This window comes from Cucurbita pepo, chromosome 10 (genome assembly GCF_057944985.1).
Source record: "Cucurbita pepo subsp. pepo isolate OVF chromosome 10, ASM5794498v1, whole genome shotgun sequence".
In the NCBI taxonomy this organism is placed as follows: domain Eukaryota; kingdom Viridiplantae; phylum Streptophyta; class Magnoliopsida; order Cucurbitales; family Cucurbitaceae; genus Cucurbita; species Cucurbita pepo.
This window is the reverse complement of record NC_141807.1, coordinates 2,282,148-2,308,713: the sequence shown is the minus strand read 5'-3', so window position 1 is coordinate 2,308,713 and position 26,566 is coordinate 2,282,148. Positions and strand designations below refer to the sequence as shown.

At 36.2% G+C, this 26,566-nt stretch overlaps 5 protein-coding genes and 1 non-coding gene across 9 annotated transcripts; 3 read left to right on the top strand and 3 right to left on the bottom strand.

Moving 5' to 3' along the window:
* On the top strand, window positions 1-1,919 carry LOC111804402 (CASP-like protein ARALYDRAFT_485429). Its single transcript, XM_023689197.2, has 3 exons — window positions 1-426; window positions 1,314-1,446; window positions 1,563-1,919. Exons 1-3 carry the CDS (start codon window positions 296-298, stop codon window positions 1,755-1,757), a joined length of 459 nt encoding a protein of 152 aa, XP_023544965.1. The 5' UTR covers window positions 1-295; the 3' UTR covers window positions 1,758-1,919.
* Window positions 1,920-3,268: 1,349 nt separating this feature from the next.
* LOC111804401 (uncharacterized) lies at window positions 3,269-3,956 on the top strand. The gene has a single exon (XM_023689196.2). The coding sequence runs from the start codon at window positions 3,284-3,286 to the stop codon at window positions 3,734-3,736; it is 453 nt and encodes a 150-aa protein (XP_023544964.1). The 5' UTR covers window positions 3,269-3,283; the 3' UTR covers window positions 3,737-3,956.
* A 2,848-nt stretch (window positions 3,957-6,804) lies between these two features.
* Window positions 6,805-12,248, bottom strand: LOC111804400 (uncharacterized). 4 transcript variants are annotated; one of them, XM_087127356.1, is made up of 14 exons: window positions 12,026-12,248; window positions 11,788-11,918; window positions 11,364-11,445; window positions 11,208-11,286; window positions 10,232-10,310; window positions 10,072-10,155; window positions 9,860-9,976; window positions 9,094-9,519; window positions 8,585-8,988; window positions 8,405-8,504; window positions 8,257-8,316; window positions 8,089-8,175; window positions 7,512-7,640; window positions 6,805-7,413 (listed from the first exon to the last, which is right to left on the bottom strand). In XM_087127356.1, exons 4-14 carry the CDS (start codon window positions 11,282-11,284, stop codon window positions 7,111-7,113), a joined length of 1,866 nt encoding a protein of 621 aa, XP_086983482.1. In that variant the 5' UTR covers window positions 11,285-11,286; window positions 11,364-11,445; window positions 11,788-11,918; window positions 12,026-12,248; the 3' UTR covers window positions 6,805-7,110. The 4 variants fall into 4 exon arrangements, with proteins under 4 accessions (XP_086983482.1, XP_023544962.1, XP_023544963.1 ...); XM_023689194.2 differs by lacking the exons at window positions 11,788-11,918; window positions 12,026-12,248 and having other exon boundaries at window positions 9,860-9,967; window positions 11,364-11,689; XM_023689195.2 differs by lacking the exons at window positions 11,788-11,918; window positions 12,026-12,248 and having other exon boundaries at window positions 9,860-9,958; window positions 11,364-11,689.
* Window positions 12,249-17,119: 4,871 nt separating this feature from the next.
* Window positions 17,120-20,276, top strand: LOC111804399 (BTB/POZ domain-containing protein At3g50780). Its single transcript, XM_023689189.2, has 4 exons — window positions 17,120-17,471; window positions 17,597-17,660; window positions 17,732-18,586; window positions 19,104-20,276. Exons 3-4 carry the CDS (start codon window positions 17,990-17,992, stop codon window positions 20,064-20,066), a joined length of 1,560 nt encoding a protein of 519 aa, XP_023544957.2. The 5' UTR covers window positions 17,120-17,471; window positions 17,597-17,660; window positions 17,732-17,989; the 3' UTR covers window positions 20,067-20,276.
* Window positions 20,277-20,492: 216 nt separating this feature from the next.
* LOC111804578 (U5 spliceosomal RNA) lies at window positions 20,493-20,610 on the bottom strand. Its single transcript, XR_002816542.2, has one exon. It is a non-coding gene; the product is annotated as a U5 spliceosomal RNA (small nuclear RNA).
* A 662-nt stretch (window positions 20,611-21,272) lies between these two features.
* Window positions 21,273-25,438, bottom strand: LOC111803205 (BEL1-like homeodomain protein 2). Its single transcript, XM_023687510.2, has 4 exons — window positions 24,277-25,438; window positions 23,485-23,870; window positions 23,069-23,129; window positions 21,273-21,930 (listed from the first exon to the last, which is right to left on the bottom strand). The coding sequence occupies exons 1-4, from the start codon at window positions 25,252-25,254 to the stop codon at window positions 21,421-21,423; spliced, it is 1,935 nt and encodes a 644-aa protein (XP_023543278.2). The 5' UTR covers window positions 25,255-25,438; the 3' UTR covers window positions 21,273-21,420.
* Window positions 25,439-26,566: the final 1,128 nt, after the last annotated feature.

Sequence of the window (26,566 nt, the reverse complement as noted above, 5' to 3'; positions counted from 1 at the left end):
CAAATTTACAATCAAAGCTCCTCTAAAATCGAAATCAGAAAGCCGGCTAATCTGGATGAACAAGATCAGGGTGCAGCAGCGTACCCATTTCCATACCCTTCCCGATCTTTCATCTTCCGAGAATCCATTTTCTTTTCCCAGCCCGACAAACAAACCCACCGAACCCAATTCCGTTTCTCGATTTCAAGGTCTTCAAACCCAATTTCAGTACAGATTTTGTTAGTCCCCACCATTTCTGAGTGATGGTTTTACGATCGAGGAGTGTGGCTGTGGCGTAGAATAGTTGCAGAGGAAAATGGAAGAGCTTCCGGGGGCATTGGGCACAAGCGCAAGCTTGGCACTCCGTCTTGGTCAGGCGATCTTTGCCTCGGCTTCCCTCGTCTTCATGTGTCTCGAAATCGAGTTCTATAGCTACACGGCTTTCTGGTAATCACAATTTCTTTCTTCCTACTTTCTCCTATTTGGTTGTTTTTGTTCTGGTTTTCTGATCACGACTTGATTAATTAATAGTCCTTAAAATCGGCTTAATCTTGTAACAACTTTTTGTTCTTGTAAGTAGCAAGTGTGTTAGCTTCATAGCCTAACTTGAATTTCAATGTATGCATTTTGTAAATTAGTGTATCAAATGTTTGATTACTGCCTACAGAAATTCTGTCTTGGATATTGATCAAAGAATCATGCGTTTTCCCAACAAGTTATGAATTTAGATTCTTCTCAACTGATAGTGGCAACCTATTTAAGAAATAACCCAAGTGGGTGTGAATATTAGATTGTTCATCCATTTTATGTAGCATTTCTTTTCCCTGGCTATCTTTGACAGGGTAATATGTATTTAAACAAGGATTAGCGGATCCGGGGTGTGCTATTATACTACTGAAATCATTTCAAACTAGATAGGTTACAATTTACAGAATGGTTTGAATGTTTGTAATATGATGAACTGCAATGGAATATTTCTCTGATCAAACAAAGTTTTCTGATATAGATAGATGAACATGGTCGAGAATTCTTGTTTGCAAGTTGTTTGGAGAAAATTTCTTGTTTGCATCCACTTCTTAGGTGTTCTTATGACTGGATGCAACTGTTTGAACATAAAGTTTAATATGTTTGGAGAGTTAATTAGAATTGCATCTTAGGAGGGAGGAGTTCTGAAAGATGCTCATCCAGGAGAGCATAAATGATGAAAACGTGAGCTAATTTTCTGTTGTTTTTGTTTCTTTTTTCCCTGATCATACATACATACACCTGCGAAAAATATACGAAGATTCAAAATCTGAAGGAAACTTTGTGATTGCTCATGTTGATTCCCCCAGCTATCTGGTGACAGTCATGGGTTTGATGGTTCCTTGGAGTTTGACATTGGCAGTAGTAGATGGCTATTCTGTTTTTGTTAGGCATTTACCTCCTCAAACACGAGTAACGTCGATCATCGTCACCGGAGATTGGGTACGGGAAATATCGTCTAGGAAACAAAATATAACATCTTTGTTCTTTGTTGTTTCTCCTTCTGATATCAAAATGAAGGGAAAAACATTTAACACACTTTGTATGTTATGTCATAGGTTCTATCATTTCTGTCTTTGGGTGCTGCTTGCTCGACAGCCAGTGTCGCCGATATCTTGCTCGAAGCCGGGATTTCGTATTGCTCAGCAAAGCTTTGCAATAGATATCGGCTTTCTGCAGTAATGGCATTCTTGTCTTGGTTTCTTTCTCTTGTTTCTTCACTCTTCAATCTCTGGCTTCTTCCATCTTTATAGAGTTTTTCTTCTTAAACTCATTTTTTAAGAACTGTATATGAAAAAAAAAAAAAAAAAAAAAAACTGTGAATTATAGGTTCTGATTTTCTTATTCACTCTGTTGCATAAATTTGTCCAATTCTTCAAAATTGGATTGGATAGTTGTAAAAAAAAAAAATTAATCCAATAATCATAAGTGTTCTGATAAATTATTTATGTTATTGTCCTAGATACTTGTTAGCTTTGCTCTGACCAATTATGTATCACTGTTAGTCTCACGATTTTGATTTTAAAACGCGTTTAATAGTGAGAGATTTTCACATCTTTGTATAAGAGATGTTTTATTTTCTTCTCTAACCCACGTGTGATCTCACACATAATCAGAAGAAGATAGATAGGTTATTATGATAATCAAATAAAAGAGATCGATTATAATAAATATTCATTACAAATGAAATTTTGTATAAAAATAAGATCAAATAATTAAATAGAACCAATAAAATATCAAATATTGAAAATGGATGAGATTTAAAAAGCAAACTAATAATGAAAGGGAGGCATGTGGAAATTAAATGATGAATTAGATTAGATTAGATTAGATTAAGATTAATCAGAGACAAAGAAAACTCAGGAAAATGGGACAGTGCTGTCCTTAAAATGTTCATTAAACTCCACAACGTATGGGAATGTCTTTATTATTAGGTACTTTGTATTCGACTCCGACGGTGGTCACTGCCCTTTTGTGGGACACCCCCCTCCCCCAAACTACGCCTTCTTTAATCAAATAAAGTGAACCCCTTAACTTTTCTACGGCGAATACTCAGATCGACCAACACCCACGCCACCGGAACTCGTATATGTGTACCTTCTTTGAAGGCTCTGCGGCGGCGGATATAGCATTGCGGCGGCGGCACGGTTGGTCCTGGCTAGTCGTGGTCTGTCTGGCCGGAGATGGAAGGGAAAGTGGAAATGCGAAGATAAAAAATATTATATTTAACCAAATCAATTAAAAATTCCACGTCAGTCAGGTCAAGTATATTCAAATATCATTTAAAAATATTTCAAAATAAAAAAATAATGGATGTGAAATGACATTTTTAGACTTCGAAAACTAAAAACAAAATTCTTATTCTGCACAACTGAACCAATAATAATTAAAATAAATCTAGACTAAAAATAGAATTTTAACCGTTACCTTTTTAACCAAAACGTTGATTTTTTACGGCGAAAAAATGAATAATTGACATCGGTTAGGTAATAAATATAATGAGTAGGGTCATTATTGGAAGTACACAATGCAAATCCCATCCAACCTGTCTCGACCAACTCCCAGCCTGGCAGTCCCCACTATTAATTAAAAACAAAAAAAAAAAAAAAAAACGGGGGCCCACATTACTGTTTGACCAGTCCTACGTGGTGCACGCAGTTTAAAAACCGTGAGCCCCACTTTCCCTGTATAAATAACAATCAGCGTTCCCAAATCCCTAGCGCCTCCAAATCCCCTGGTTGTCGCAGTCTCCTCTCTCCGCCGTGACGCGCCGCCGTTAATGGGTATTTGCAGTTCATCGGAATCTACTTCAGTGGCCACCGCCAGACTGATCCTTCACGACGGAAGCTTGCAGGAATTTTCTTATCCAATCAAGGTTTCGTACGTTCTTCAAAAGAATCCGTCGTGCTTTATATGCAACTCCGACGATATGGATTTCGATGACGCCTTGTTAGCCATTGGCGACGACGAAGAGCTTCAACTCGGACAGCTCTATTTTGCACTGCCATTGAGTAGGCTGAAGCAGCCGCTTCAGGCCCAGGAAATGGCCGCATTGGCCGTCAAGGCCAGCGCTGCACTCATGAAACGTGGCGCAGGAGACAAATATGGCAACCGCCGGAGATCAGTGTCTCCGGTGGTTTTCAAAGCTAAGGAACTCAAGAGTCGCAAGCGAGTAGTCGCCGGCCGTGGAAGAAAAAAATTCGCGGCGAATTTGACGGCGATTCCTGAGTAGGTCGTTTTTGGTAAATCGGTGGGTTTATTGTGTAAATATTGGGGAAATAGGAACTGGTTCGTTTAGATATTTTGGTTAGTTTCTTTTTTTTTTTTTCTTTTTTTTCAGGTAAACAACAAATTAGACTTTTGGATCTTTGTTTATTGTTTAAAATAGCAGTTAAGATTATAGCACTTCCAAAAATAAAACGATAGAAATAAATTAGTCTTTTTTTCATTTATTTTTCATAATAGTTTACATTTTTATGTCGGTTTTCTGAGATGAATTTACAATTTTACCCTTTGCTTATAGAATATATATATATAGTTTTCAGTATATATCATGGCTATTATTTGATAAATAATTATACCATTATTATAATCGGTATAATTTAGATCTAAACTATATAATATTAAATATTCGAGAAAATAATATGATTGAAAGAATGTTTCTTTTATTATTATTATTTAGGTTGAAATAATGAAAAAAAAAAAATTGAATGTCTAAATAAATCATTTATTTATGCCATATTTTTATTTTAAAAGGATAAAAAAAAATATATATTATTTTGATTAATGTGGAATGGATAAAGAAGGCATGGGCAAAGGAGAATATTGGAAGAAGTGAGGAAAGTGAAAGGACATAATTGATTGATTAAATATTAAATGGTCCATTTGGTTGCTGTTTTAAGGTCCAGCCCTTCAATTTTGGCCTCCATACATCATTTTTTGGACACAAATGCTTCATAACGTAGTGGGGGAACAGATAGTGAGGACCATTGATGGACCTCAACTTGCCACTCGTATTTTTATTCCCTTAACCGAGACACAGCCCTCGAACGAAATAAACTTTTTATTCAATACTCGAGTTACTTTAAATATCATGTTAGGAACCACAAGCATCTACATTAGTACAAACTTTAAAGTCTCATATCAATTTGACCAACGTGACTTTAAGATTACGCTATAATGTCCTGTGTTGTTCTCGTCATTAATGATATGAGGTTTTCTTTATTAAAATTAGAAAATTTATAAGGATGATAATGTTAGCATGGAGAAAAATGCCATTTCCAAGAATATCAATTTATTAACTTAATTAAAAAGTATTTAAGTAGGAGTTAATTAATCTTAGGCAGATTAGGAAGAATTGATAGAGTAGTCAGAAGACAGCTGTATATATTTGTGGGTAAGGGCAAATTAGTAGTTTCACGTACAACAATATTCTTTGAAATAGTATTAAATATTAATCGTTAAATAAAGTAGACATATATTCAACAAAATTCTTTCCTAATTAAGAAGTAAAATTTTATTAAATTTGAATTTTCGTACTCATAATTTTAATAAAATGATAAAATAGAATCATTAACTACTTGTAAAATAATTAGATTCCTCACAAAAAAAAAACGAATAAAAAATCGAAAAACATGCATGTATCTCTGCACCAAATTATAGATTAATTATTAGTTAAAGTTTCTAATAATTTTATTTAATTATTTTAAAGTAAGAAATTAATATTTTAAACATTTAAGTACGTTTAAAATCTTAATTAAAATCAACATTTGAAAAGTAAAAAATATTTAAAAATACTTCTAGGAGCGAGGAGGGTATTTTTATTTTTCTAAAAAAGCCTAAAAGTATTTTTGATTAATTGTAATAATATTTTTTATTTAAAAAAAAAAAATTAAAGGTATTGTTTTAGATTTTTAAAAATATTATTAAAAGCTTTTATAAATATTTTTTTAAAGAAAAGGTATAATTTAAAGTTATTTTTATTACTTAGCTACATTATAGCTATACTAAAATATTTATTTATTTATAGTTAAACAAACCCCTGTGAATAAAATGTTATTTAATAGTGAATTCCTAGGATTTTGTGACTTGAGCAAATAACATATAATAATAATATTAATAATGAAGAAAGGGGACAATGAATATACGATTCAACGTGACATTGACTTGACCAACGTTAATTATGTGCAAGTTGCTGATCCTTGTCTCTGAAGCATATCCACGTGCTTTATTCTCAATAAATTTATTATTTAATTCTCTCTCTCTCTCTATATATATATATTATAAATACCAATAACTAACACTTCTTCCCCAATGATCTTCCAAATACAATAAAAAGGTATTTTTTGTTCTTTCATTTGTTTTATTACCAATCAATCTTCCATTTAACTCTAAAATAATAAATACATTATTTTAAAATAACTTAATTTTTTTTATTAATCATCATATTATTATGATCCTCCTTATTTAGATGTGATTTCGATTCATTATGTACTTTTAATTTATTTAAGTATTATAACGTTAATATTTAAAATAAATAAAAAAAGTAAATATTAAATATCATTGTTTATAGAAGGTGGCTCAATTTTATAATATTTGTAGAAAATTTATAAATACAAGAGTGTAATAATAAATAAAAAAAAGTATATTAAATGAATAAATAAGGATTTCACTCCATTTAAAATGGAGTGGAGAATTTGATGGGTGGAAATGTAATTTAACGAAAGTCAGAGTGGGTTGTGGGTAGGACGTTAAATCAGGGCCCAATCTCTCTAAAAATTGGGTATCTAAATGATTAAAGCCCAAGTAAAATTGGGTTTAACGTTGATTCCAGGCCCAATTTTTAGAGAGATTGGGCCCTGATTTACAAATATGGAGCAGAATTGGGCTTAACGTGGACGTTAGGCCCAATAAATAAACCAGTTTATCCGTTTCACATTCAACCTTGTATTCTCAACTACAGTTAAAATATTATACTATAGTGGTCCAAACCATCCAAATCAAACCAAGTCCACCCCATTAGATATTACTTTCTCCAAGATTTTAAAACGTGTCTAGGAAGGTTTCCACACCTTTCTAAAAAAAAATGCTTCATTTCCCTCTTCAATCGATATGATATCTCACAATTCACCCTGGTCCCCCATTGCTCTCTACAATTGATATGAGATCTCACACAGAGGTTCAATTTCCGACCCCATGTATTTGTAACTAAAAAAACTTCGACCAAACATATCGGTCACAATAATTTTATGGCTAAGTAACCTTTGTATTAAATATTTGGAAGCAACCATGATGTTGATATTGAGGAACGATCCGAGATTCGATAGACTCGTCAAGAAAATACATTGATATACTAACTATTTATCACAAACGAACTGAGCTTCAAACTCAAATTTATTTACAACAAAAAATATGAAATCCTAGATGGTATCAACACACACAACATTGAGAAGATTACAAAATGTAGAAGGAAGAATGCCTCAAGATGCTGCCTTTTGCTGCTCTCCGCGCCGCTCGGTTTAGTGGACTGTGGTATGTACAGAAGGAAGAAAATATGTAACCCTTCTATTGTCTCTAAACCATTCAAGCATTTAAGCAGCTGCTGTGTCAGTTCACCATTTCCCTGGATATCAAATACCGAAAACTGAAGTCGTGCGACATCCATTCGACGTTCTTGCGAGACTTCCCGTTTTGATATTTCGAAACACCTCTTCTAAGAGATTCAGGTAAAGACTTTTGGATCATTTCCATCATACCAGCTGTGCACAAGCTTGATTCTTTTGCAAATAACTCGATGATCTTGGGTAAAATGACTTTTTTGTCCTTGCGTATGCCGAATGTCGCTCGAATGTATTCGTCTTTTGCTGTCTCTAGCTCCTGTAGGACTCTTTTGGGAGTGTATACACGAACCTGGAACACAGCAGAATGTCCGAGACTTTAAGACAAGACCACATATGACTCTATGTAAGAAACAGAAACAAGAAACTTTGCAGAGATGTTTTCAATACCGCAGGATCAGAATGGCAGCCTGTAGAAAGTGCAAAATGTAAAAGGGGTTCCGACCGGTGGATTTTGTACGCTTGTCGTTTATCTCCGCTTTTGAATCTCGACTTCGAGGGAATAAGAAGAGAGAGCCACTGCAAACCGAAGAAACTTATCACTTTATGTTGATCATAAGAACTCAAACTATCTACACCTTTGTCAGTGACATTCCTAAGCCCACCACTAGCAGATATTGTCCGCTTTGGCCCATTACGTATCTCCGTCAGCCTCACAGTTTTAAAACGCATCTGCTAGAGAGAGGTTTTCACATGCTTATAAAGAATGTTTCATTCCCATCTCCAATCGACATGGGATCTCACAATCCACCCCCTTGAGGGCCCAGCGTCCTCGCTAGCGTGTATGGCTCTAATACCATTTGTAACAGCTCAAGCCCACTACTAGTAGATATTATCCGCTTTGGCCCGTTACGTAATGCCATCAGCCTCACGGTCTTAAAACGTGTCTATTAGGGAAAAAGTTTTCACACCCTTATAAGAAATATTTAATTCCCCTCTCCAATCGATGTGGGATCTCACAGCTTACCTGTCCAGGCCGAGGCATTCGGCATCCAAGTATTGAACTTTGTATGGTGTGGACACTGATTGTTTGACCTCCTATGTTATATGCAGCCTGAACGGAGGGAGAACGTAAGAACACGATAATCATACAGAATTTACGAATCATAACGGATCAGTAATACTCGTGTTGTACCTTCAAGTGAACAAAGACCTTCTTCATATTGTTTTGTGGTACACCATAAGCCAAGTATGCCTTTCAGAAAACAAAGTAGATATTATAGCCTGACTGTCTCTGAAGAACTAAAAAGAAGGAATGAATTCAAGTTATGAAAAATCATTACATGCATCATCAGAGAATTGTGTACATTGATCCAAAATGCTAGCTTTTCCTCATGATTCAACTTCCTTGGATCGACTTCCTCTAACTTGGATATAAGCGACCTGACAACGTACGAGAATAACGACTCGTCATAAAATGAATAAGCAATTACATTACATACAAACATCGACATGTTGCTTACCTGAAATCTTGTAACAAGTGTTCGCTTTCGATCAATTTCTGACTATCCCTATAGATCCATGGCACTTCAACCATTGTGCTATACGGGCCACTGAACTCTTTGAGACCTTCGACGTGAAAAGGATTATCCAACCGTGGATCAAAAGATGGATTGTTTCTGAACCCGGGACTCAACATGTCGTACTGATCTTGCGGAGAGAATGCGCTGGTTGGTGACGACGATGAAACTGGAGAGGAAAGACCATGATGTGATGAAGGAGGATCTGAAAGTTTGCAATATATGGCTGATATGCACTTGACCATGTCTTCAGAAAGACGATTGGCGTTCTCGGGAGTATGGTCGAGAACTTGAGCACCGAGGTACTCTGCTAGACTGGTTAGATTGGATGAAGCGTTCTGAGCAAACTGCAGAAGAGGAACCATAAATCATGAAAGAATGAGATAAGCTTATCACATTTATGTCTCCAAGAGAGCAAATTCTCTAGTGAAATTCGATGGATACGAAGTTACCTCGACCATGGACGTTGGCTGGGAGAGACAAGGTCGTACATCTTGACCCAAAAAATCTTCTGGAAGAGAAGTTCTCTTTGAACAAACCGAATAATGTGATAGCGATGACTGACAACGACGAACGCTGGAGTCCAACAGCTTGTCTTCACAAATTCCACGATATTCCTTCATAGGATTTCCAAAAGAATCATAGCCAGACTGAACAGCTTTGTCTTCCTTTTTCGACGTAATGTCAGGTACGCAATTCGCAACATACTTGGCTTTCGGGGAGTTCTTAGGCGATTTTAGTTTTTCGTCGACGGTGGTAGGAGATGTAGAGGATATTTGTCCATCAAATGCTTTTCGATACAAAGACAGAAGATATTGTTCTAAATGTGAAACTTCCAGTTCCAATACTGCAATCTCTTTTATCAATTCAGTGGCAGGCTGTAGTCATGAAAGCAACGTTTAATATGTATCAATTCAGTGCCCGGTGTCTGACTCTGATACCATTTGTAACAATTCAAGCCCATTACTAGTAGATATTGTCCGCTTTAGCCCGTTACATATCGCTGTCAACCTCACAGTTTTAAAACGCGTCTACTATGAGTCTAGCCCTACTCCAACTAGTTCCTTGCACCGTCCCTAGTAGATGCATTTTAAAACCATGAGGCTGACGACGATACATAACGGGCCAAAACGAATGATATCTACTAAGCGGTGGGCTTGGGCTTGGGCTGTTATAGATTATGATATTGTACTAAACCCAACACTTTAAGGGAGTTACCTTTGGTACTTCGATGTTGTTCGTGTTGTCTTGTGAAGACGATCTATATCCCAATGCATTTTCGAGTGCCGTGCGAACCTTGAACTGGTCTTGCAATCTCTGTTCAAGCTGAAGAATCTACATTACATAGTTAAAAATATATGAAGGCGATGAACTGCAGAATCTAGCCTTTTCAGAACATTTCTATGCCTTTTGAAGTTTATTATGTGTACCTCATGTTTAAGAGAGAAGTGTATGTTAGTTTTCGGGAAGTTCTTCGTCTTTGTCTTCACGGATTCGTCGAAGTAGCTCCCGTCCTAGGACAACCCGAAAAACAAACTTCAAATATGATACATAACTGTTAAGTAGAAGGATTATACAAGCTATATTTACCAGCTTCCTACGATTTGAAGCTTCAAAGGAGTTATCCAACTGTTCTTCCTCAATAGTATCCTTGACCATGTCTACAAAGCTGACAATGCAAAAACAGCAGACAAGAATTAAAATGCAGAAATGGAGAGGACAAGACCTTGGCCTTTTGATTCCATTTGAGATGCATATTAAGAAGATACAGAATAATAGAATAATAGGTGTGAAGACCGAGCCAAGATTCAATATTTGAACCTAGCGAGCATTGTCCGCTTTGACCCGTTACGTATCATCATCAGCCTCACGGGTTTAAAACGCGTCTACTCGAGAAAAGTTTCCACACCCTTATAAAAAAATGCTTCGTTTCCCTCTCCAATCCACCCCCTTTGAGGGTCAAGTGTCCTCATTGTCACACCGACCGATATCTAACTCTAATACCATTTGTAACGGCAAAAGCCTACCGCTAACAGATATATCCTTAAAAAGCGTATACTAGGGAGAGGTTTCCACACCCTTATAAAGAATGCTTCGGTCGCTTCTCCAACCGATGTGGGATCTCACACGTATAGTCCCAATACATCCATATTCTACTATTCTCACCCAAGAACAGAAAAGGTAGAACGAGTGAAACCGTATAAAGATCACAGATCTGAAGAAGTAGAAGAAGAGGAGGAAGGTAACGGGTGAGCGAATTGTCAAAACTTCCCAAAACCCATTGCAGAGAAGCTTGAAGAAGAACAAGGAAGAACAGAAGATAGAGCTCTAGAAGCAGAGAACCAAGATCACTTTCAATACACCACTGATTTCAAAGTTTGGTGAGCCAGCAGAAACAAATTGTTAGACTTTTTTACTATTTTAACCAACCAAGGAGTCTTTCCAGTTCAAGCCCACATCAAGTGTGTTCAGAACAAAAGGAATAATCATTGCTAGACAACTAACAAAACCACTCAATTAAACACAGATTGAAGAAAAGAAAACCACAGCAGCATCAGAATCAAACCTCTGGGAACACTTGTGCAGTGGCATCTCTATGTTTTGCAGCATTTTGGCACCGTTTTCAGTGTCTTGCAACAGCATATCTGAGAATCAGCTCTATCAGTAAATCACAAGCTGACAAAGGAGAAGAAGAAGAAGAAGAAGAAGAAGGGGACATCACCATAAACAAACAAGCAACAGAAACAGAGCTTTTGTGAGTGACCAGAAAGCGATGATGATACGGCACTTCAAGACACGAGCGTCTGAAGAAAGCAAGCAACAGAGGTGAAATGGGGTTTCATAAAACCCATAAATGCGCTATAAAAACCAAGCTTTTAGACCAATGAAGATGATTCAATGGGTTTTGTAAGCGGTGGGGTTTTGCATTAAAAGGGAAGAAAGCAGCTGGCTGTGAGAAGAGCTTTAGTCGAAGAAGAAAAGGAAAGTTAACAAAAACATTCAAGCTCAGTAGACTCCTTAAATGTCAAAACGCTGTGAAAGTGGACAACTTTTCATGACCCGCAAACCAAAGGTAAAAACAACAAGCTCATTAGAGTGTTTATAGGCAAATAAAATACAATAAACCGACAAACAAATAACAATACCTCCAAGTTCGCCATTGTTAGGAATAGAATCGCCCATTAAAATTCCACATTCTCTTCTCTTGTTGGCATGTCAGTGGGAGTTGGTGACCGCTCTCTCCTTCCTTGTCCCTTAGCTGACTTCGTATAGTAATCTGTTTCATTTACATTTGTCTCTTTTAGCATTTGTTTTTTAACGATACCTAATCTTTCAATAATTCATTCAGATTTCCAGAAAAAAAAAAACACCAAAACATGTTACTGGTCACATGGGTGGCTATCATTTTTCAGTACTCAGGACACATCCTTGGTGAAATTTTGAGATCCATCCATAGAGACAAAGATCTACAAACACCAAAAAAGAAGCTCCATTGTTTGCTGTCATCTCTCAAGAACATAAGATTTGAGATCAAACCCAATAAAGAATATAAAATTGTGGGTGATTTTAGATCAAACAAACAGAGGGTTGAGGTAAGAGAAAAGCAGGGGTGGCCTCAAAAGGAATGAAAGAGGGATAAAGGAGACATTGGATGCTTAGAAAGGGGAAGAGAGGGGTTTGGAGATACCCACATTGTCTTTCAGCATCCAAGAAACTATCTTTTGTCATAGAATCCTCAAGAATTAGATAAAGAAGGAAGAGATTGATTGATTTTTAGTTTAAAAAAACAGTGGTTTAATCGATGCAGAAAAGAAAAAGGAAGGGCTTTTGATTATGTCAAGCTGGTAAACTCTCTCTTTTTGTCGTCATATTCACTTGCTTACCAAAAAGGAAGACTTTTTCTTTTCCTTTTCCTTTAAATTTCATCCTTTACTGCTTAAAGAGAGAGAGAGAAACAGAGTATGAACATGCGAGAAATTGATATGGGAAGAAGTAAATCTGATCTCTGCATTATTATTTAATGTTGACAACAAAGTCAAAATCTGGGGAATTGGCATAGTTAATACTTCAATATCAAGTCTTGTACACTAATGGCTGTATATATAGTATCTAAAATGCGTTTGTTGAGGAGAGGAAAACAAAACACTCCTTATAAGGCCCGAATAATACCTGCTAACGATGAATTATGAAGATAAAAGGGATGAAAATGGGGTAGAAGAGTGATGAAAAAGATAGAAAAGGGTATTGATTGAGGGAGGGAAAAAGGTGGGCATAGTATAGAGTATAGAGTCCCAACATAAATGATATAATATTAAAGAAAAGTTGAAAACTTTACAAATGCATTTGGACAATGGAGTCAATGCCAATCATATCCACCAAAAGGCATCGCTTTCTCTCTCACATTAAAATGGATGCCACTTTATTAATCCCTCCAAAAGCATATGTTTCTCTCACAAAATTACCATATAATAAGACATTTTACTATATTCTTTGCTTCATTTATCTCTACATTTCTTATTCATAACCAACTTTATTTATCGATTGTATTTACACACCAACGAGTAAAAAAATCGAAAGAGACATAAAAATTTACATAACTAGAGTGTGGTAGTCAATCACTATAACCAAAGTGTTTACATATCTCGTACCCACACACTACTAAATATCAATTTCAAATTTTCCCTCAATTGTCTCTATGCAAATACAAAACGACACTCATTCTCCATCTCATGACAATGTTAGACAAACTTTTATATAGATACCACAGTACTAATATTCATACATGAATCAAGATGATTTATATACAAATATGGAAAATGAACTAAATGAATCAAATAGTTCGTCAATTGAAGTGGGTAATATATCAAATTTTACCGTTCACAATCATATTTTTTTCACCCAACTTTTTCTTTTTTTTTTTTGGATAATTGTCTTTAATTATTAGGGGTGAGTAAAAATAAAATAAAAGAACACAAGTGGGCTTTTTAAGTGAATAAAACACTCTTAGAGGACAACTTGCAAGATTTGACCAAGATTTAAGGATCAAATTCAAACTAAACTTAAACACCAAATTTATGTTAAGCCCAAATCATGGAGAATAAATTTAATTAAAAAAAATATCAAGAATTAAACTAAATTTTTTGTCCAACCTATATGGGTCAAATTAAATTTATAATTCAACAAAAAAAAAAAATTGAGATATAGACAAATTAAAATTGTTTTATCCACCGTATTTCGTTGCCATCCCGATAATATATATATATATATATATATGAACAACTACAAAACAGTCGTCAAAAATTTTCTAATACTACAATGATATTATATTTTTTTTAGCGATCCACGACATTTTTAAATGTGAAAAAAGTGTATGCCATTATTGAAGTTTGGCAAATTATTATTATTTTTTTTTTCTTTTCATAACAAATTCTAATTTTTAAGTTTTTTTTAGTGAAAGATATGTTTTGTTTGATTACAAATTTTTTTTCCTTTAATAAATATATTTAAAAATTTGTTCAGAGATCTTAAAATGATTTATTCAAAATGGCTTAAAACACGTCTTTAATAATTTAAAATCACTTTAATGTTTCAAAATTATTATTAGATATGTTCGAGAATTTAGGTCGATTAAGGCATCGGTATGAGAGTAATATTATAAATAAGAAAAACGGATGGAAGCTACGACATTGATAACAAAAAAAAAAAAAAAAAAATGGAATAATTAAGAAGAGAAAATTTTATATATTGAAATATTTAAATTTAGGAAGGACAAATTAGAGAAAAATACAAAATTGGAAGTATTATTTATATATACTTTAAGGAATTATTGAATTAGGACAAAACTAAGAGGGGACCATTGTCCCGACCTCCCGACTTTTGAGGATACAAATTTAAATTACGTAGGACACAATATTTCTATTAATAATTTTATTTATTTATTTTAACTTAAATTATAAATTTTGTCTAAAAATAAGTGTCTAATAAATTATTAAAATTCTAGATATTGTTTGTTTTGGCTGATTACTTATCTCATTCAGCTTCATGGTTTAAAATCGCGTCTGTTAGGAAGAGATTTTTACAATCTCACAAATATAGTACGTTTTGGTGCGTTATGTATCATCGTCAACCTCACGGTTTTAAAATATATCTACTGGGAAGAAGTTTTCACACCCTTCTAAACAATGCTTTGCATGGACGTAAGCTCTTACAAAAATAGACACATTTTAAAGTTTGGAGATCTATTAGATCCTTTCTAAAATTTAAGAACCAAACCTTTTAGGTTAACAAATAATGACATATGTTAGGGGAGGCTCTTTAGGTCCACGGTAGATTCGTGGCTAGCTAGCAAGCGCAAAGCTAAGATGGAGAATACCCATTTAAGTAACAAAGAAAATTTCTTCGATTAACCATAATTTGCCTTATTCGTGCTAGGTCCTCACACATAAACGATAGAGATTCTCGGTGAAATAGCAGTTACGCCCCCTGGTCCTAAGCGTTTTTGCCCATAAAATTTCTCCGATACACAATCGATTGGATTGGGGAGATAGGTTGTCCATAAATTATGCAATTATAAGATATATTTGGATGGTGAAATGTGATGCCCATTGTGATATTGATTAACGTAGGGAGCCTAGGTGGGTTCTTATATGTGTAGAATTAGAATAATGCAGCCTCCCTAGTAGTAATTAAATGCTTGCACCTAACATACTACAAGGACACTTAAACTCCTCCTAAACATTGAATAATTGGATGCTTTTATTCCAACATAACCAATTTGACTTTGAAATGCCGAACTTAAAACACGGGTCCATTTGAACCTTATATTATACGTTAGAATAATGCAGCCTTGGTCCGTTACGTATCGCCGTCAGTCTCACGACTTTAAAACTCGTTTACTAGAGAGAAGTTTCTTAGGAATGTTTCGTTCTTATCTCCAATTGATGTGAGATTTCACAATCCACCTTCTTGAGGGGCCTAGCGTCTTCGCTAACACATCGTACAGTGTCCGGCTCTGATACCATTTATAACAGTCCAAGTCCATTATGTATTACCATCAGCCTTACGTTTTAAAATATGTCTATTAGGAAGAGGTTTCCACACCCTTATTAGAAATGTTTCGTTTCCCTCTCCATCCGATATGTGATCTCACACACATTTAAACAAAAACGAGTTGGAGCTTTAAAATTTAGAAGGATCCAAGAGTGCACGCTATGCACTTTTAACAACATTTCTGGCCCCTTCCACACCATGTAGTCTATCATGGAGAATTGAGTGGACACAATACACTAATGTTCTCCAATGGGACAACACTCTCAAGTAAAGAACCACTCAATGAACACACATGAATATAATGCGTATAACGAGCATGGTTTATCATTTATGAGCCCACCTACGTAGAACGAAAGTGATTAATGTTCTTGTTAAAGATAATTTCCAGACAATCAAGTTCATTTAGCAAAACAATAACTTAGTTGATAGTTAATTCAAAAAAATTTATTTAAAAATTATCCGAACATACTCGACTAATTAAGACTTATGTCATCGATTAAAAGATTAAAATTTCAAATAATTCAGTTTCACATGAAAAGTGGAGTGTGTTGAAAGGAAATGTTAGCCAACGAGGCCACCACCTATACGACATTTTGGCCCATTTTTACACTAATCACAATTCAATTATTTCCCTCTTCTACCTCATTTATTAAACCATTTAAATCGTCTTAAATGAACTAATAATCCAACTAATTATATTTTAATTATTTTCGAATGTGAATTTCTGATCTTACGTGAAGAATAAAACATTTTTTATAAGAGTGCAGAAACCTCTCCCTAATAAACGTGTCTTAAAACTATGAATCTGACGGCAATACTTAATAGGTCATATCTACTAGTAGCGGTGGATTTCGACTCTCAAATACTAATTATCATCTTAAAGTTTGATTTAGTTTCTATGTTTTTTTTTTTTTTGTCGGTTTGTCTGTCTTTTTAATAAACTCTGATGCTAATTTTTTGTGAGTTTATATTATATAAAAAAGGTAATTGTGTGATTACATCACTTATTGAAGTAAAGATTCATTTTTTATGAAAATTAAGACTTCTCAAAATCATAGCATATGATGATTATAATTATTTAAAATTATTTCTTACTTCCATTAAAGATAGAAATAATTCTTCATCAACAATACCCAGAAATCAAAACTAAAAATTATAAATAAAATAAAAAAACACAAAGCTTTCCTGAGACGATGTTTCATATTTGGTATCTGATCTATCTGCATGATGGTGATGTTGTCTCTCTCTCTATGCAAAACTATAAAGAAGATAGCAAATATCTTCAAGAAGCTTTGAATTTTAATTATAACTATAAAAAAAAAAAAATGGAATTTTGACAAGAAATCGTAAAAACAAGTTTTGATTGGAGGAGAGGTTTATGAAATTTGAGTTTTAACAAATGGGGTCGTGATTAATATTAATCAAAGTGTTTTAATTTGATTTCCAACTCAAATCATTTCGAAATCAGAGTTACCAAACAAAACATGTAAGAACAAGAGGCATGGAGGAGTGAAGTGAAGCTCAAAACACGACATTCGCTTCTCTCCAAACCCAAATCACTAATCTTTAGCTTTCCCCGAGAAATTTGTAGAGAAAATGTTCCATTATTGCTCTCAATCCGAGCAATGTGTTTGAGTCACTGTATGGAGGAGGGGCGTGCCTGTTTGATTACTGAGAAGGCTTTGTGGGTGCGTAACAGAGAGAGGTTGCAGAGGCAAAAAGGTGTTCTGAGAGACCCACATGGAGAAACAATCATCAAAAGTGAGATGAATGCAAATTGGTAAGCGATAAAGCACCAATTCCCACCTCTTTCCTTTTCATTTCGTTTTTCCTTTGTGGGTCTTCTCATCTTTTATTTAATACACAAAGTTAAAACCATTTCTTCGCTAATTATTCCACTTACAGGGCTTTGTTCGTTGGTTCCCTTGATGCTTAACACCGGACCTCCCTTTTCTATCATCAATAAGAGGTGGGTTTTCTCGGAATTCTCAGTTCTTCACTTCAACAGATGGTTATGAGTTTTGTGTTCGAGTTTTTTAGGGTTTCTTCGAAATGAATTGGAGGCTGGGAATGGTTTGAATGCTTATGATTCTGAACAACATTATGAATTGGGTACTAAAGTTTTAGTTCAGTTCAAAGCTTGGAATCTTTGATTCAGAAAGTAGGAGGCTGTAAGTTTCCATTATCTTGCTTTTCTCTGTTATCTTCGAGTTACATATCTTTTTCTGATGCACTGGATGGTTTGTTCTTAATGATCCATTTTCCCATTGTTAAACAAGCTGCAATTAATCAATAAGAATGGCTGAAATAAGGTTAGCTAGATTAGAACAAGGCCAAACCAAGATTAAAAATGTGCCAATTGCTGTAACCCCAGAAGGTTTTTGGTGCTGCCCTTCTCCTGTTGTCTTCCAAAAGACCCTAAACAAACCCAAACCTGCCTCCCTGCCCCCAAAGATCTTGGTTGAGACGAAACCGACCCCGGTGGCTGATAGAAAGCCACGGGCAGCTGCTGTTCGTGACGATGACCGGAAAGGCAATGCTGATACTTCTGGCTATGGTGCCTCAGAGGTTGTACACAGGGCATCACGGCCTAAGGTTGAAAAGATGCCTAGGAAAATAGCAATTGAGTTTCGTGAGGCAGGGACAAGTGATATTGAGGTTGTTTTAGTTGGGAAGCAAGGATTTTCAGTGAAGTTGAGTGTTCATAAACATGTTTTGATGGAAAATAGCACTTTTTTTGCCATCAAACTTTCTGATCATGAAGGTTCTTCTTTGGAAATTGGTGATTGTGAAGATGTTGAAATCTATGTTGAAACTGTGGGATTGATGTACTGCAAAGAAATGAAGCAATGGCTGATGAAGCAAAATGTTTCTCGTGTTCTGCGAATTCTTAAGGTAACAACATTCTTATAGTCATTTGATTGTTTGTGCTGTTTCGTGATTGTAAAAGATCCTGTTTCTGTTTAATATCATTGTGAGATCCCACATCGGTTGGAGAGGGAAACGAAGCACTTCGTATAACGGTGTGAAAACCTCTTTTTGCTTTTTAAAACTGTGAAGCTGGCGAAAATACGTAACGGGCCAAAGTAGACAATATCTGCTAGCGGTGGGCTTGTGCTGTTACAAATGGTATCAGAGCCAGACATCGGGCGGTGTGCCAGCGAGGACGCTGGGCTCCTAAGGGGATGGATTGTGAGATCACACATCAGTTGGAAAGGGGAACAAAACATTTCTTATAAGGGTGTGGAAACCTCTTTCTAGCAGTCCCGTTTTAAAACCGTGAGACTCATGACTATACGTAATGGACCATAGTCGACAATATCTGTTAATAGGGGACTTGGGCTGTTACAATCATGAATTCTTTGAAGTGTTTGTAATGGCATAAAACTTACCAAAACTGCTTGGTTTTCAGGTTGCTGAATGTCTCGGTTTCGAGTCATGCATGCAGTCATGTCTAGAATATTTGGAAGCAGCCCCTTGGATTGGCGACGAAGAAGAAGAGAAGGTTATCACGTCCATCCTACGACTTCAAAGTGAGGGCATTGGGGTGAGCCCGGTATTGAAGCGAGTGTCTGCGAATGTGTCGAAGCCCCATAACGATACTCTTTCTCATATCATCGAACTCGTTCTTAGAAGCAACGAGGAGAGAGGGCGACGTGAAATGAAACTGGTAGTACTGAGGCTTCTTAGGGAGAACCAGAATGTACCAAGCCATGCAAGTTCAGCTGATATTTGCAATGAAATTATATACTCTTCTTGTAGAAGCTGCTTGACATCGCTATTGTTCCTGTTTCAGCAGGCTGCTGAAACAGATTTTAGTGACAGGAAAGAACCAGTGGTGAAGCAAATTACTCTAGAGGCTGATAATCTGTCATGGTTGCTTGAAATATTAGCTGACAGGCAAGCGGCCGATGAGTTCGCAGTCATGTGGTCGAAGCATCAGGAACTAGCAGCCCTCCATGGGAAGTTGCCTATCGTATCTCGCTATCGTGTTAGCTGCATAACAGCTCGGTTATTTGTTGGCATTGGCAAAGGAGAGCTGTTACCAGCTAAGGATACTCGTAAATTGTTGTTACATACATGGTTAGAGCCATTGATCAACGACTATAGCTGGTTAAGACACAGTTGTGGGTCGTTTGATCGAAAAGTCGTGGAGGAAGGAATTGGTCGAACGATCCTCACTCTCCCACTCGAGGATCAGCAGAGCATTATGCTGACATGGTTGAGTAGTTTTCTGAAGGTTGGGGACAGTTGCCCGAATCTCCAAAGAGCGTTCGAGGTTTGGTGGCGTCGGACCTTCGTTCGACCTTACGTTGAGACTCAAGGAAGCATTCACCTGCAAGATTGCTCAATCATACCCCAGTTTAAGCCTTGACAATCACCATACTTATAAAACTGACCATTGGTTGGGCAATATAGTTGTGCTGAGTTTATTGCTTATGGTTTATGTTGAATGAATTTCGAGCTTCGTCGGGATCGTTCTGAGATCACCCTGTTGTAAGCTAGAGAGGTAGCTGTCTGTGTTTTCTGTACTTTCTATGGAGCTCTTAATTTATTTCCTCCAAAAATACATTAGATTTTTTTTTTCCCTTCTAATATTTTCACATGGAAAATTAGAAATAGGAATGTCGGAATGTCTTGATTATTGAATTACGTTTCTTATCTCAATCGCTGCTCTGATGAACTTCAATATTCTAGAACTACCCAGATTTATTCTTAGAAAAAGTAACTGAAAGACACTTGAAGTCGGATACGGGTATAAGAAATACAAAACTATCTTGAAACTGAGATTGATGTGGGGACCCACTCATGAGAGAGATCCCCTCCAAAAATAGGCGTACGCCGCTTGAAGCGGCGAGCACACGGTATTCTTTAGTAAAAGGCGAAAGAATAGTTCGCTTTGTGCTCACCGCACAGCTCCGTGATGAAATGGGTTGGCTTTGATGGCATTATATAAGTGCAGGAGAGATTCACTCCGCAACTTCTTTCCGATGTGGGATTTTCACCTTCCACAGTATTATTGTCTTTTTCATCTCTCTTCCCATTTTTTTTTTTAGGGAATTCCAACTTCTTTCCATTTTTTATGTTTTAGTTAACTGTTGTTATAATGTAATTCATTAATCCGAAAAATTATGACGTAAATTTATTATATTATTCGTTAGGATTGAGAGGACTGGAAAATATTTTAGTTATATTAAACATATTATAGCTCTAATAGCTATAGTTATATACTTTATTATAGTTCTAAAAACACGCTATAAAAAGGCTCATACTTTTAATAATATGGACTGTCACGATGTACGAAAAAAACGGTATAAAAAATATACGATAGCGTTTTTCGTATGCTATCATATATTCTTTGTAATGTTATATAAGACATTTTTATAAGCCCAAAACAAAGTCATCATAACTTATGTTCAAAAGGGATAATATCATTATCATTGTGAGGAGTCGTGATTTTTAACCGTATTAATCTGACGTAAATATATACTCATTAACGAGAGAGATTATTTTGTACCGATATCAAAACAAAATTAATAAGAATAGGTAGATGAGAAAGAGAGAGAAAAGAGAGGAAAGATATTTAAAATAAGCTACTATACAATTAACAATAATTTAATCAACCCCACAAATGAAAGCCCTAATTATACAAATGCAGCTACGTACTTACACTGCCATTCGACCATGATATATTCATTAATTAAAGGGGGTGATTTTTTTAATTTCTTCTAAGAGTGACCAAAGTCTCTAAGGAAGAAAGAAGGGTTATCTGCGGCGGCGGCGGAGGAGGAGGAGGAGGAGGATGTGTTTCCAGTGTGGCGGAGCCCTAAAGTGAGAGACACGTCACCGGTGGCCGTAGCAGTAGGGCCAAACCTTATAAGTGTTGGTCCATGATTATTATTCATTTTGTCAGTCCCTGTAACAGTCTCATAATGTTGATGATCTAAACTTCCATGTCGCCATACATCATGAAGCTCTGAGTACTCATGCGTCGCCGTGAAAGCAGCTGTTAGTTGCTGGGCGGCGGCAGTGGTGGCTGGTGGCGGTGGAGCAGCAGAGGAAGTGGTGGGTGTTGGATTTTGTGCATTCATGTCACTGTTTTTTGTTTTATTGTTGTTGTGTTCTGATCCTTGATGATCACTATGATGGTCTGTTTCGACTTTGTCTTCAAGTTGATACATTTCTTCCACCATTGGTTTCCACAACCGAACTCTTGCATTAATGAACCAATTCGAGACCTGTCAAAAGTTTTTAAACCAAATATAAACAAACAAAACACTTTCAGTTATGTTAAATGGTTTTTCTTTTTAATGGGAGTTAGTCACAATGGTGTAATAATCTAACTTCACTAAGAAATGTTTCGTTTCCCTCTCCAACCCATGTGAGATCTCACTATCCACCCCGTTAGCGCCCAATGTCCGCCTAATACTAGGGAGAGATTTCTTTATAAGGAATGCTTTGTTTCTCTCCCAGTGTTTTCGTTAGCACACTGCCCAATGTTGTTCCCCTCCTAGTGTTCTTGCTGGCACATCACCCATTGTTGAGGAGAGTTATTCTTGTAAGGAATGTTTTGTTCCCCTCTTCAACCGATGTGAAATCTCACAATCTATCTCTCGTAGGGGCCCAACGTCCTCAATAGCACACCGATCAGTGTCTAGCTCTGATAGCATTTGTAACAACCCAATCGTTCATTTCTCCAACCGATGTGGGATCTCACAATCCACTCTCTTTGGGGGCCAGTATCCTTGCCAACACACCGCTCGGTGGCTAGCTCTAATACCATTTGTAACAACCCAAATCTACCGCCAGCAAATATTCTTTTCCTTTCTAGGCTTCCCTTCAAACTTTTAAAATGTGTATGTTAGGTAGAAGTTTCCACACTCTTCTAAAGAATGTTTCGTTCCCCTCTTCAACTGACGTGGGATCTCACAAGTGGCAACCAACGAAATAACTTATTCCTGTTAGACGAAAGAGTTACGAAGGATGCAAGACAATTCATCTAGGGATCTTATTGTCCTTCTACTTTGGCCATTTTCACACACAATGATGTCATAAAAGAATAATAACGAGAGAGAGAGAGAGAGAGAGAGAGAGAGAGAGAGAGAGAGAGAGAGAGAGAGAGAGAGAGAGAGAGAGAGAGAGAGAGAGAGAGAGAGAGAGAGAGAGAGAGAGAGAGAGAGAGAGAGAGGGGGCAAGTTTGAAAATTTCCATTTTCATTCACATTATAACCAAGGGAACTTGTTTGTTTCCTTGTTTCTCTAAACACTTTTTAGCCTTTGGCCTTTCAACTTGTGCGTGTACAAAACGTTGATGGTTTTGGTGTGTAATCGTGTGCAGTTCAAATGCAGGTTAAAAAGTGGGGAAAGAGAAAGGAACCTGATTTCTGGACAAACCAGTCTGTCGAGCTAACAGCAGCTTGTCTGCGTCGCTGGGGTACCTGAACAAAAACACCATAACAAATGACAATCACAGTCCTTGTTTCTTTTGCCCCCTTTTTCTCTCATCAGATTCTATCTCCATTGCTCTTTCTTTTTCTCTAAGATGTGATCTAACACTCAACCTTTACGTACCCTTTTCCTTTTCAATTCACCACTGCATTACTGTTCTTGTATATGGATATATATATTCACAAACCCAATTCTAAAACAGAATTTTGGTTAAAACCCATAATTTGAAATCATCAAAAACCTACAATTAACCATAAAAAAACCCACCTTTTTGGTGTAATCAATGAAAAAGATGCAAACTTTGAACTATAATTACGAAATCATGAAAAGGGTAATATCACGTACGGGTGAAGAAAATGCTCGAAGAGCCAAGCTCTGAGAATGTTGACAGATCGTTCAGGGAGGCCACGCTGTGGTCTCCAAGCTTCTTGTTCCATCATACCCATTTGATGGAAAGCCCTCTGCTGGCGGAGGCTCTGTTCCAGAAGCTTTAATCTTGGGGTCTCTCCTTTTGTTACGCCGTAGCCTCCATTGCCGCCTTTCTCCCCCAACGCCTCGTAGCTCTGCTTTAACTGCTCTGCTAACGCGTCCCTCAGACACCGGAAGTGCCTCGACATCGCCTTCTGCGTCAATGTCGTGTAGGGCGCTGCCGCCCCGAACCCCATCACCAGGTCAAACGAGTTCACTACCATTTGCATTTGCTCCCTATACAAGTTGTATCTCCGTTCAACCTGAATTAAATTATGAATAAAACATTAATTTTAATAATCCTTAGTGTTTCCCGCCATTGTTTCTTATCCAAATACAGACAAAAAAAAACATCCAAAAACAAAGGATTAATGTATTAATGAAATCAATTGCTTCTCTAGCTAGCTATATTTGGGTCAACTATAAATTTTATAAACTAAAATATTTATATAGTATTGAGTTGTTGGATTCCAATTAAATGTTGTGAAATAATCTAATCCTACCAACCTGGTAGCTTATTATTTTGTGTGGAAAATCATTGATGATCAGCCGGCTTTTCAAGTGATTAAACTTCAACAAATCAATGAACAATTACCCAGAAATTAATTCTTAAAAAGATTCAATTTTTACGTGAAATTAAGAAAAAAGAATAGAGAGAGAGATTCTTGCCTCATCAAGCATGGACAATAGTTTGACCTTTCTCCGTTGATGTTCAATTCTGTCAGCAGCCGATAAGGGAGGTTGAACTTTTGACGACGATGACGAGCCACCGGCGGCGGTGGCGGCGGCGGCGGCGGTGGTGGTGGTTTCAGTATTGAACTTATTCTTCTTGAATTGAACCTTCCCAACACTACAAAATTCCTCGAGTAATTCTTGTGTGGGTTTGACATATCTTGAATTCCTCAACACATTTACAACTCCCAAAGATGACCCAAATCCAATTTGAACTTGATGATTGGGATTCATAATTTGTGAAGCAAGAGGAGAATTCTCTGAATTATTTTTCAAAGAATATTGCAAAATTGACGATGTTGATCCACTTCCTCCATCCCCGACTTGATTGTTGTTGTTGCTGTTGTTGTTGTTATAACTATACAAAACCCCACCATCCTCCCTAACTCCCAATTCATCACCTTTCACCCCACCGTCCGACGAATGAAGCGAGAGAGAAAGACCTCGACTTTCGACGACAAATTGACCAAACTCCGCTTGATCTCCAACGCCAACACCGCCTTGAAAACCCCCATGTGGGTTCGGTAGGAGCATGTGGAGAGTGGAGGAGGTAGAGGGTGACGATGGGGATCGCAGTGGCGGAGGAGGGTTCATGAGAAAAAGCGGCATAGGCGCAACGGAGTTGGGCGGGCGTAAAGTTGGGAAATTGTCGGAGAATTCAACGACGGCAGAGGAAGAAGGTGGAGGGAAGTTGAAGATTTCTGATAACATGGTCCCGGGAGTAGGTGTAGGTGCATAAACATGATGAAGTTGTGGGTCTATTCCGGCGACGGTAGACGGCGGAATTGAGTCGGAGAAGGAGTGGAGAGGGCGGATCTGTTGGGGGAGGAGATTAATCTTGAGTTGATGATGATGAAAATGATGGGACATAGAAGAATTAGTGGAGAAAATCAATGGAGCTTTAGGGATTCCCATATCATCACATAATAACAACAAGATTTAGAATTGTTCTTGTTCTTCACACACAATTTTAATTTTGAATTCATGAATCAAAGAAGAAAAAAGAGATGAATTTCTTTTTCTTTTTCTTTTTCTTTTTTGTTTCTGAATTTTGGTTTTTGGGTATCTCTCTCTCTAACAACAAAGCGCACACACAAAAAGAGGGTCGCTCCTTTTTTTTTTTTTTAAATTTTAAATTTTAATTTTTCCTGCTCCATTTGTCTTGTTTGAATTATTTATTTATTTTATTTTCAGGAGAGAGAAATAATAAATGTATAATAAAAAAAAAATGGTAACATTTTAACATTTCTTTTTCTTTTTTATTTTTTAAAATTTTAAAATTCAGACCAAATTAAAATTAATTTAGGGTTGTCTTTATTCTTTTTTAATAAAGCTTTAAATTGATAAGTTAATTAAGAAAAAAATAAGTATTAATAAATATATGGGGACCCAAATGAATTAAGTTGAGGAGTTAGGACATTTGGCTGACTCAAAAAAAAAAATGGGGACCAAAATTTAAAAGTGGAATGATTGAAATTGAAAAATGTAAAAACTTTAGGTGGGAAAATAAGATTTAAATTATTTTGATATTTATTAATATTTTTGAGATTGGACCTGTGATGGTTATTTTAGCAAAACCCATTTGGGAACCGAATGCGGAATATAATAAAGGATGGGGACAACATAGAGTCGTCTCAAAGCCTTATCTCAAATTACAATTTAGCTTCTCCTGAATTGACCATAATGCCCCTGTCAAAACCTTTATTTCATGTAATGTGATTTAGTTGGTAGGGTTGGTTTGGTCATTTCGTAAATAATATTTTTTAGGAAGCCTAGTAAAATATAAGCAAATGGAAATATTGGTAAATATCAGCTCACCACAAAAATAAATAAATAAATAAGGTGTGAAAAAATTAATTACTTTTTAGGATTTTAATTTTATAAAATTGAATTATCCTTTCTAAATTTTATTTAAATTCATCATTTTTTACACCTTTGGTTTTATTCTTTTAAATGGAAAAGGATAGAAATTCGATTTTTTTTTTTTTTTTTTTAAGATAATTTAACCTTTGGAATCTCACGTGCCGGTGGGCTGTTCATGTGAATCCTACCCTCCCTCACACGCTTGAAGGCCACACCTCATCATTTCCCAAGACCTAATTTCAATATTATTATTTAATTTCCACTTTCAAATCACGTGCAAAGTGGCTACGCACGTGTGCATGTCATTGGCTTATTTTCGAACTCTCTATTTATAATTATCAAATAAACTAAAAATAATATTAAT